Here is an 11514-nt window from a genome sequence, read left to right on the forward strand (position 1 = left end):
TGCTGCTTCAGGGCCAGGTTGACTTGCAATAGTTGAGGGAAACATGAATTCTGCTCTCTACCAGAAAATCCTAAAGGAGAACGTCCGGTCATCAGTCTGAGAGTTGAAGCTCAAGTGCAACTGGATTATGCAGCAAGACAATGATCCAAAGCATAGGAGTAAGTCCACCTCTGAATGTCTCAAAAGAAGCAAAATTAAAGTTTTGGAGTGGCCTAGTCAACCCTCCAATGTGGCTGAACTAAAGCAGTTCTGCAAAGAAGAGTGGTCCAAAATTCCCCCACAGTGTTGTGAAAGACTGATCTCCAGTTATCAGAAGTGTTTGGTTGCAGTTGTTGCTGCTAAAGGTGGCACAACCAGCTATAAAGATTAAGGGGACAGTTAGTTATAAGTGTTGGATAACTTTTTTGCTTCAGTAAAAAAAAAAAAATACAGCTTTCACGTGACTGAACCGTTGAATAAACCATGCCCCCTCATTCCTAAACCCCAAATATAATTTTGAGACCAAAACCGAGTAAAAGAGCAGCATTGTTTGTTCCTGTGGCTGTCAAATTCAACAGTGGCACAATAGCACCCTCAAATGAATCATAGCCTCAATGATCAGATTCAAATACATCACTATGAGAATGAGCAAAATGATTGACAGGTGAAAAGCGTCAATGTCCACTAGGGCTGGGACAACGCGTCGACGTCATCGATGACGTCGCCGCAAAAAATACGTCGACGCAAAATATGTGCGTCGATTCGTCGGACCCAAAACAAAGATGGCGGCGCCGGCGAGTAGCTCCTCAGACTATCAGAAGTGCAAGGCGGCATGCACTCGTTCCTCTAAAGTATGGGAATTCTTTAATTTAAAAGGAAACAATTCCGTGATATGTCGTCTTTGCAAAATGGAGATGGCCTTCCATTCTAGCACCACGGCAATGCACCAGCATCTGAAGAGGCGCCACCCGGTTGCAGATGACGACCGTAAGTTTTTTTTCAACTCCCCACTTTGCACTCGATGTTGGAGTAGGCTATAATACGTTGCCGACACCTAAAGTTTTCGCTTATAGCTATTAATAATGCGCTTATAGCTATGAATGTCGTGAAAAATACATAGAGGACACTGACAACGCGCTGACAGACAGGACCAAGCAGGTAACATTTAATAAAGTCTCAACTTTCAAATTTGGACATTCAAAGAAAATTAAACCATAAATAGGCCTACTATTTTGTGGCTCTTTAATGTGTCGTGACAGATTGCCTCAGTTAAAGCTGCTCGTGAACCGATCATCTTTTCCTTGGTTAACTTATAGCATCAAATAGGCTAAACATGAATGTAGCCTACATCAGAAGGACTGTTGTTTTAACCACGGAAAGATGTCAGTACAGTAGCCTACAATCCATTATTCAAATTCAAATCCACCGACGTTAATCTTCTCTCTCCTGACTACTTTGTCGGACAAAAATGGAGTATTATGATTGATTGTTCAGATCGCCTGTCAATCAAACTCCCGGCAAATTATTATTTTTTTTACATTTTATACACCCCCACCCCCGATGAAACCGGTATTACCGGTGTTGTCACAAGTCGATTAATCGAATCGAAATCGAATCGGACTGAAAAAATGAATCGTTAGATTAATCGATGCATCGAAAAAATAAATCGCTAGATTAATCGTTTAAAAAATAATCGTTTATCCCAGCCCTAATGTCCACGGTCAACGGACACATTTTTGTTTGCTATTTACAAAGTCTGTCCTTTTCCTTTTCTGCATATCGCTTCCCCTTTCGGCATATCGTGGTGCCATTTTGTGGCCCGTTCTACATAACGTGGCTGCCTATTTCAGCTTATCGCAGCCCATTCGGCCCTGTTTCACGGCCGGCCCATCGGGAAAAGTCCCTGTTCTCCTGATGGCCGGTCCGCCCCTGGTAAATCTTTATACATTAGGGTTAGGAGTTTGTACAAAACTCTAATGCTTGCCTCAGCAAGACCCACTAATGAATCTAATCTCGAGGAGCTGGCTGCTCACTGTCTCTAATCACCTTTTCAAATTTCAAACAGGCGCAAGCCAAACCAAAAGGTGATGCACTTTTCACATTTCTGTGACCTTTTTGTCTAATTGGTACAGAGCTGACTCACCGTCTTCATTCCAAGAATGCTTTGCTCCACTCTGGTAACGTAGGTCACGTGATCTTCATTGGATCGCAGCTCCCTCTGCTGGATCCGTTCGTAAATCCCAGCTAGCATCTCCCGCGGAATATCCGCTCCATCGTCCACTCCTAAAGGAGAAATAACCAAGAAAACATTGTCAATATGAGCATTCTTGAAACAAAGCACGTTTACATGCACATTGCTAAGCTGATAACAATCAAAAAATCTGCTTATTCTTAAAACCTGACAATGCAAGAAAATCGTATTAACGTGACATTTGAAATTATCTGTTCTTTCTACAGTTTTTACATAAAAACATTAAACATTAAAATGTGTGTGTGTGTGTGTGTTATATCTGCAGAAAGTAGGGAACAGATCAAAAACCATTTGATCAGAGACCAGAAAACAGCCCAAGACATTACACACACACACACTCTGCCTATGCTGCTTGGAGATCATTTCTCTTTTGATATGAAAATAATTCAAATTTAAACATGGAGATGAAGAGATTAATAAATTGTCGAGATTGAAAATAACAAAATTTCTTCACTGACCTACATTCAAAGTTTTAATTAACAAAGATGATGATCACCTCGTAGGTTGCGAATGAAATCTTCCAGCAGCATCTTGCGCTCTTGTTTGATGTTGGGACTGTACATGTCTGTGTTGAGCAGTACAATAGCGAAGGCCAGGATGAAGATGGTGTCGGGGTTGTGGAACTGTTGCACCACATCAGGGTTACACATACAATACCTCTGACTGAGAGCAAGAGAGATTTTAGAGCATTCTTGATTACTTTACATAATAAATTACAGGTAAATAAAATATGTGTAAATATACATAGAAAATCAGATGGCAATAAGAATATATGTACTGTACATACAGGTATAATTCCACATGTACAACCGTAAACACAAGATATTAAAAGTTAACTTAGTTCTTCTGAAAGAAAGAAAGAAAGAAAGAGAACCATTTAAATTAATATTTATTGCCCTTACATTTTTTTATATACTACACTTTAATTCAGATAACTAATCAAAGGTGACTACACATGCCTGCACATTCTGCTGTGGAAGAAAGTGCCATAGGTAATCTGGTAAATTGCAAGAGCAAATTTTTTACATTAACATGTGTGTATGATCGTCACCTGAATGCTTCAATGAGTCTCTCGACTTTCTGAGCCTCTCCTTGCACCCTCACATGAGCCTGAAACTTTCTTAATGCTTCATCCAGCTCCAGCATAGAAAAATCCATCTCATCCACCACACAGCTGAAAAAGAACAGAACTACAGATCAGAATAGAATGAGAGATCAGATCAGAATAGTCTATAATATACTAGACTAGAATGGAATAGAGGAGCTGGCCGAGGCGGCCTCTGGGTAGGGTCGAGTATTTATTAAGTCCATCGGTCCAGAGGAGCTGGGTTTGATTTTTCCTTTTGAGATTTGGTGCACCACCTCTGTCTGTTGGCAAAGATGGAATGCCTGCAGTGAGGGTGGAACAGCAAATCCCAAAATGTCCCTTTGTTTATGTCTTTGGAGAGGCCTGCTGAGCCCGTTATTCTCCACCAGGAGGCGACCAAGTCAACGGCTTACCAGGAGGCGGTGGCCATTACGGTGGCGGTGGCCATTACCACTGCAATGCTTCTTAGCACCCGGAAGAGGAGGAGTGGGAGAAGGGCCCTTTCCCCAGTCTCTGCCAATACTCACGGCCACGGAGGCCATTCCCCAGTCACTGCCAGTGGTCATGGCCATGGAGGTCGTTCTCCTGTTACTGCCAGTGCCCACGGCCACAGATGACATACCCCAGTCACTGCTAGTGTCCATGGACATGGAGGCCATTCCCCTGTCACTGTGGCTGTTGATGAGTCTGTCCAGTTCCCTGAGCATGTCCAGTTCCATGAGGCTGTAGATTAGTCTGTCCAGATCCCTGACAAGCCTGTCCTGTTCCCTGTTGCTGTCGACGAGTCTGTCCAGTTCCCTGTGGCTGTCGACGAGTCTGTCCAGTTCCCTGAGGCTGTTGACAAGCCTGTCCTGGTCCCTGTGGCTGTCAACGAGTCTGTCCAGTTCCCTGAGGCTGTTGACAATCCTGTCCTGTTCCCTGTGGCTGTCGACAAATCTGTCCAGTTCCCTGTGTCCATCACCAAGCCTGTTCAAGCCCCCGAGTCCAGTCAAGTCTTTTCGTCCAGTCGAGCTGTCACATCAAGACAAGCTGGCATGTCAAGTCATTATGTTCAGTCAAGTCAAGTCATCCTTTTATGTCAAGCAGCCAAGTCTAATCAAGCCATTAAGCCAAGTCAAACCGCCAAGCCAAGTCAAGCAGTCAAGTCAATTCAAGCAACTATGCCAAGTCAAGCCATCAAGCCAAGCCAGCACACCAAGCCAAACCATCATGCCTAATCAAGCCACCACGCCAAGTCAAGCTGTCAAACCAAGCCAAGCCAAGCCATCACTCCAAGCCCAACCACCAAGTCATCTCACCAATTAAAACCATCACACCAAATCAAGCTTCAAAGCCCAGTCAAGTCACCAAGTCAAGCCAAGACATTACACCAAGTCAAACCATCACACCTAATCAAGTCACCATGCCAAGTCATACCACCCTGCCAAGTCAAGTCATCTCATCAGTTCAAACTGTCAACCAGGTCAAGCAGCCCAGTCAAGTAAAGCAGTCATGCCAGCTTAAGCCTGCTCGTCCATCTAGCATGCTTGCCCAGTCAAGCCTACTTGCCCAGTCAGGTTGCCAGGCCTAGCCAGGTCGGGTCACTTGGTCATGCCACCGGGCCTAGTCTGAGTATACCACCCTAGTCCATCCTGCCGGTGTCATCCTGGTCCGTCCTGCCAGCACCACTAGTGACTAGTGCTAGTGATTAACCCTCTTTGTGTTTTTGAAAATGTATGACATAATATAAGAAATATTTAAGATTCCACACAATTTCATGATCATTGATCAAATAAGTAGATTTGTGACATCGTTGAGTTTCTCGATAATGTTGCAACTTAAGCTTTAACGATCATCTTAACTTATGTCACTCGTTATTTTACGAAGGAGAGTAAGGCCTGTTTCCCAAACCAGCACGTAGATCACTCGTTATAAATAAGAACGTAAGTGCTTCGATACAGGAGCTGTCCAGTCCAAAGGTGCTGATAACTTTGCCCAGCAAGTCCAGGTGTTTGTCTTCCCAAAATAAAAATAACGTGGAAATACTGACAAACATGGAAGTTGTTTGTAACATTGTGGAGGCGCCGAAACTTATTACCAAACGATTATAGAATTGAATTAAAGAAATGATGATGGCTTCAGTAAAACGGCATTTCAGATGTATTGATGCTCAATCATAGAGATGAATGGAAGTGATGCAATAAATGCATGTAATGCATGTAACGTTAATGTACGCAATGTGAATCATAAGGGGCTCCTACATAGCCTAAAGTTTTTTGGCTGGAAACTGAACAAATGCACAAAGAACAGGGTTAAAATGACATCAGTGTTGAACTACACATAAACCTGTCTAAATATGAATTAATCATCTGGTTAGAGTTCAAGGTACTGTGTACTTGTAGCCTTACTGTCATTATGCATTATGCATCAATGCAGCTGCAAGTCCAATACTATGGAACAGTCTGCCGGAATATCTTAAAAATATTGAGACAGAGAAAGAGTTTTAATCTAAATTAAAAACCTTCCTTTTTGAGCTGGATTACAAATAATCAATGGTCGACGTTTCATGTGATGGGATGTTTTTTCTCATTTCTTTGGGTGTTTTATATCGATAGTCTTAAATATTTGTTTTAAGTAATTGTGATGTTATGTTCTTTTTGCTGATGTTGTACAGAACAATGGTCAACCAGTGTAGTTTTTATTTGTGCTGTATAAATACCATCCATCCATCCATCCATCTTCAACCGCTTATCCGAAGTCGGGTCGCGGGGGCAGCTGCTCCAGTATATCAGTCTGGCAGCTGCTCCAGTATATCATTAGTATTAATCAGTCTGTATAAATACATGACTGATTAATCATGCAATTTGTTACTGCCTTGAAAAAGACTATAGGCGAGCCATCCATTGGAGGAAGAAAGAGGAGGAGGAGTAGGAGGATGAAGAGAGAAAGAGAGAGGGAATCTCTCATTGCACACTCTCGCTCTAATCTCCTCTGTTAACCATATTTGTATATGTCTTCTTAAATAATCTGTTTAATAAGAACATGTCGTCTTTCTATTGCCATTACAATTATGTTTATCAAAGAAGGCTAATATAACGTGATACTGTATTATGTCATGGGGGGGGGTTTGCACAGCCATTGACCAGGAAAATAAAAAATGGCACTCCATGTCAAAAAGGTTGCTGGCCCCTGAAATAGACTAGAATAGAATGGCAGATCAGAATAAAATAAGACTAATGAACTGGACTATAATAGAATGACAGACCAGAACAGAATATAATAGAATATGTAAAAGCCTGTTTTTTTAAAGAATGAATATGATTTTAGTTATACATTACATTTATAACTATGTATAACTATGTTTTAATGATTTTTACTCTTTAACTAATACATATCACTTCACCTTACAAATCACAAGACCAAAAAAAAATTTTTTAGATACAACATACGTAGGTGATGGGTAATATCTGGATTACCGTCTACATGTGCAAGATGATTATTAGGTGGAGAAAACTATAATGCATAGAGCTTTATGAAGACATGACTCACTCTAAGACATCTCTGTTGAATTGTCTCTTGCTGTTCCCCAGAAACTCTCCAATCATCTGTCGGCTCAAGCCCTTCCTCTGCAAAAGGAAGTGAGCCACACCAATGGCCGTGTCTGGAATGAAGCCCCTGGATATCAGGAACTGATTGCCTTTGTCTGGATTGCTACAGAGATAAAGTTAATATCAAGATATAGCAAGACAGACATGGGTGAGTGCTTATATTTGTTTATTTTTCTAAGAGAAAAAAAAACAGTAATGCTTTATAATAACTTTATAATAACATTGCATGTAGATTTTGAAGAAAATGTGAATTGTTCTTGCCTCGCTGCCACAGAACTAAGGTGTTCTGATGTGTTTAAGCGAATTGCTGTCCGGTTGCTAGGGTGCTCTGGGTGGTTGCTAGGTGGTTGGTTATTGATCCAAGTCCTACGAAGTCTCTATAATATTCTGCTCTCTAGATATGACTTAATTTCTTGTAGTCTTATAGGGATTTTAGCACCTATTTTGTCATCCACAGGTGAAAATAAGTACTGCAAGTCCTATTGCTTTAGAAAAAACCTTAAGTAATAATAATATATTTTGATGTCTATAGAGTGCAAAACATTATGACAGCTCATAATCCTGCTTATTACATGACTACTTGCCAAATTAGTAAATGGACATGAATTATCATTTTAAGTATTTTTTAGCTTGTTTCTAAAGGTCACAGTATGATATGAAAAGTAGGAAAGATGACAAGCAATACCCGGATGACTGGTGAAATATCACTTATTTTGAAATATCAGACCACTGGATGGAGCGTTTGACCAATTAGAATTGAGTATTCAAGATAGCCATGTAATAAGTATTATTATTTTGATGATTTATTAATGAAATTCGAATAAAGTTATTATAAAATGTATAATGTTTAAGAACTTTCTTAGCTTGAAAGCAGGTGTCTGGATATATATTTTTTTAAGATAATATTCACAGCCACAAATATTTTCACAGCCAGTTTTTTTTTCAGTGTCACCAAAGTCTTTGGCCCTGTCCCAAATGGCGCACTTCATGCGGACTTTCGGTCTCGTGGACTTAAATTGCGCGTGCTCGCTGAGTCTACGAGTCCGTAGGCCATCCCATTTAGCATTTTAACACTCTGAAGTGTGCTCAGCAGCGCCCCCTTTGTACCCTTGAAGCGGTCTTCCGCGAAGCCCGCATAGATCCAGGCTTCACGCACTTCAAGTACCCAGGAGTCCTTGCGAAAGGCCAATCAGACAACTGGTGTGAAGAGCGCTTTCGCTCACGGACACAGACAATTGATAACATGGCTGAGAAGAAAATATTTAAGTGTAAGTATCATTATGGTTTTTATGACTGTGTACATTTTACCAGTTGTTACCTACAGTTTATACAAACATTATGGTCATCGACCAGTGGTTGATGTCTCAAACATAGTAATAGCGCGCTGAATATAATGATTCATTATATAGAACCGAATGGCAGGGCTTTACTGTGTCATATGTAAGTGAAGTATGGATATTTAAACCTGTAAATTAAAAACGACATAAAAAAAAAAACAAGGTACACATAAAAAATATAAAATACATATATATATATGTATATAAAAAAAAGAAAATTAAACAGTAAATCAAATAATAATGACTTAATGCATTAACGACTTTTGACAAGTAATATGTTTATCTACAAAGTCAATAACATTTACTTGCTTACCCTTTCCTCCGTGCATAACATCAGCATTTGTATGCATGAAAAATAATCTTGTCTTCTACGACGTCGGAGCGTATAAATGTGATTTCTCTGCATGGCAAGCCATCTCGCAAACACAATAGTAAAAACAACAACAATAGGCCGCATATTTCCCCGAACCGAACCTGCAGCTCCTGTCCAACAATAACCACGCTTCACGATCGAGTCTGTCCCAAAAATACTTCTCAATGCGCCCTTGTGGACTTGCGCGAGGGGCCCTATAAGTCTGCACTACGTGACGTCACCGAAGTGTGGACTCTGAGGAAGTCCACAAGTCCGGAGTGTGCCATTTGGGACAGGGCCTTTCTAGCAAATCAGTCCACTGTCGGCCATATTTGGAATGCTCTCGGGAGGCTATTTCCAGTCATGCCAGTGCAGCTCCTATCTATTTGAATAGGGGACAGTGTTGGGAGTAACAGAATGCATGTAACAGAATTACGTATTTAAAATACAAAGTATAAGTAACTGTATTCCACTACAGTTACAATTTAAATAATTGGTAATTAGAATACAGTTACATTCAAAAAGTATTTTGATTACTGAAGAGATTACTTTGCATTTTATTGTCATTTGTTTAATTTAATATTCAGTCCTTTCAGATGGAAAACATTTATACATATAAATCATGTGATCCAAAGTGCATTTGAACAGCAGTGAAACACTTTCTTATGATGTGTTACATTCATACGAGCAGACAGAGAAGTACGTTTGAAGTAAGTTTGGAGCAGAAGAAATAGAAATAAACCTTGTTTAAATTGTCAGCTTTATGCTAAGCTGAAATGCTTTTTCTAGCAATTTTACATGCACATGTTACAAGACACGATCATATTTTTAATCAAGAAAAGTCACGTTAGATCACCATTTCTTTTTACTAGCAAGAGCTTTGATATTAGGGCAAAAATCATATTCTTGATAATAATTTTTGTATTGCTTTCCTGTAAAAATATCAAAAATCCTTAAAACAAGATCAATTTTAGAAACAACACTGCATAAGATTTTTGGTCGAACATATTTCAAATAAGAAATAAAATTGTATAATATCGTAGTCAAAAAACTTTACCTCATTTTACGCTAAAAAAACCTAATTTTCCCCGCTTGTTTAGCTAATGCGCATACGCGTTAGCGAGTTGATTGACGGGCGATGTAGGTATCTAAAAGGTGATTGGCTCTTTTACCTGTAAGGCGGGACTTCCTTTCTACATCCGTTGGGCGCTAGAACTTCTTGGTTGGGCGTTCCAATTTCTCCCATTCATTTAAATAGAAGTGGCCCGTCTCTGCTAAATTGTCTGTGTCACTTAACATCTTGTTGACAGTCTGTTTCAGTGACGCATGTTGTACAAATGCATACTGCAACATCTGTTTCAGCAGCCATAAATGCTAAAATGACACCCACAACCCAACTGTGCTGTATATCTTCACTAATGTAGTTTTCATTTCCTGCTGCCAGTATTGTAGCCTATACATCATTTGAAAGTACAAGAGTCAGTGCTTGTGACAGTAATGACAGTTAAACATATTTCTTTTACATATTCACATGAGAAATGTATCAGTCCTGATACTCTCTCTCTCTCTCTCTCTCTCTCTCTCTCTCTCTCTCTGAAATATAAAAAACATGCAGGATCCACTCAAATCTCAGGGCCGTTGTTACTCATTTCAAATGCTAAATTTTAATGTTATATCCAATTTTACAACTGTGTTGCCATGACGACGTAACACCATCAACCTTGTAATCCCACAAATATTATGATTTAATCAACTTTACAGCTCAATTAATTGTACTTTTATGCTTTTATTAAATTAAAAGCTTCACATTTCTGCCTTTAAACCCACCTGTAAGTGTCTCACTGTAACCTCGACAAGCCGAAATTAACTTTTGTGGTAATCAATATTATGTCACAAATGCTGTCGATTGAACTTAACTTGAATTGGCCCACAATATGCCTTTAAAGGAACTGTAGCCAAAAACAGTAGGTCAAAGAGAGGGTGAGAAATGACCCTATCTGCATCAAACATCATGTAACAAACTTTAAAGCTTTTTTTGAGCAAGTATGCTCATTAAATGGAGGTAGAATGTGTGCAGTGGGCCAAAATGATATGGCTCAGTGGTGTAGAATATGGCTCCTTTAATAGATGCCTGTGGTAAACTGATCATGCATTTGCACTATTGTATTGATATGATCATTTATGAAGATATTGACAATTCCTTCACAGTATTTGTCTCTGCTTCTGGCTCTGTTTTTTAGCCAAGATGACATCACTGTGCCATGTGCATCGTTATTACCGCTACACTGAACATTTTCACAGTTCACATCTGACCTTATACACTGACAAACATGCATACAAGCATGCACACACTTGTGCATCACCCCGCAGACACGTGTTTGATGTGCATACTGCATAGTGCACACGCATAGTGTGGTGTCTTGGGGGAAAACAGTCTGCTTTTTTAGAATTCACTCATACATCCTAATAGAAACCTCGCCAAGACCGTCCTTTTTTCGGAGCCTAAATGAAATTGAGATTTCTGTGTTTGCGTCTGTAGAAGGAGGATCACCTGGTTACCATGACAACCGGGGTCCTACTCACATCAAGCATGTCAAAGCAAATCTGATCTGAGATTTAAATTGAGTGCTGATGCACTCCGAAGCCTCTGAGTATTGCCTTTATTCTGTGTGTGTGTGTGTGTGTGTGTGTGTGTGTGTGTGTGTGTGTGTGTGTGTGTGTGTGTGTGTGTGTGTGTGTGTGTGTGTGTGTGTGCGCTTTGTAGCTATGTAGACTTAAAATTCCCCCTGGAGGAGTATTTTATACTGGTATTGAGGATGCATGTTTGTACAGTATATATGTGTATGTGTGTGTCTTTGTCAGTGTGTAGCTGAATGAGAAAGCGCTCAACTCTTTAGTCATGGGCGAGCTGACCAGGCTCT

General features: G+C 40.1%; 1 protein-coding gene across 1 annotated transcript in view; it reads right to left on the minus strand.

Moving 5' to 3' along the window:
- LOC127623330 (IQ motif and SEC7 domain-containing protein 3-like) overlaps positions 1 to 11514 on the minus strand; it is a 44490-nt gene that overhangs the window by 17466 nt on the left and 15510 nt on the right. Inside the window, 4 exon segments of the mRNA XM_052097742.1 lie at positions 2123 to 2262; positions 2727 to 2893; positions 3282 to 3404; positions 6846 to 7007. Coding sequence (XP_051953702.1) covers positions 2123 to 2262; positions 2727 to 2893; positions 3282 to 3404; positions 6846 to 7007 — 592 coding nt within the window.

Source organism: Xyrauchen texanus, chromosome 29 (genome assembly GCF_025860055.1).
Source record: "Xyrauchen texanus isolate HMW12.3.18 chromosome 29, RBS_HiC_50CHRs, whole genome shotgun sequence".
In the NCBI taxonomy this organism is placed as follows: Eukaryota; Metazoa; Chordata; class Actinopteri; order Cypriniformes; family Catostomidae; genus Xyrauchen; species Xyrauchen texanus.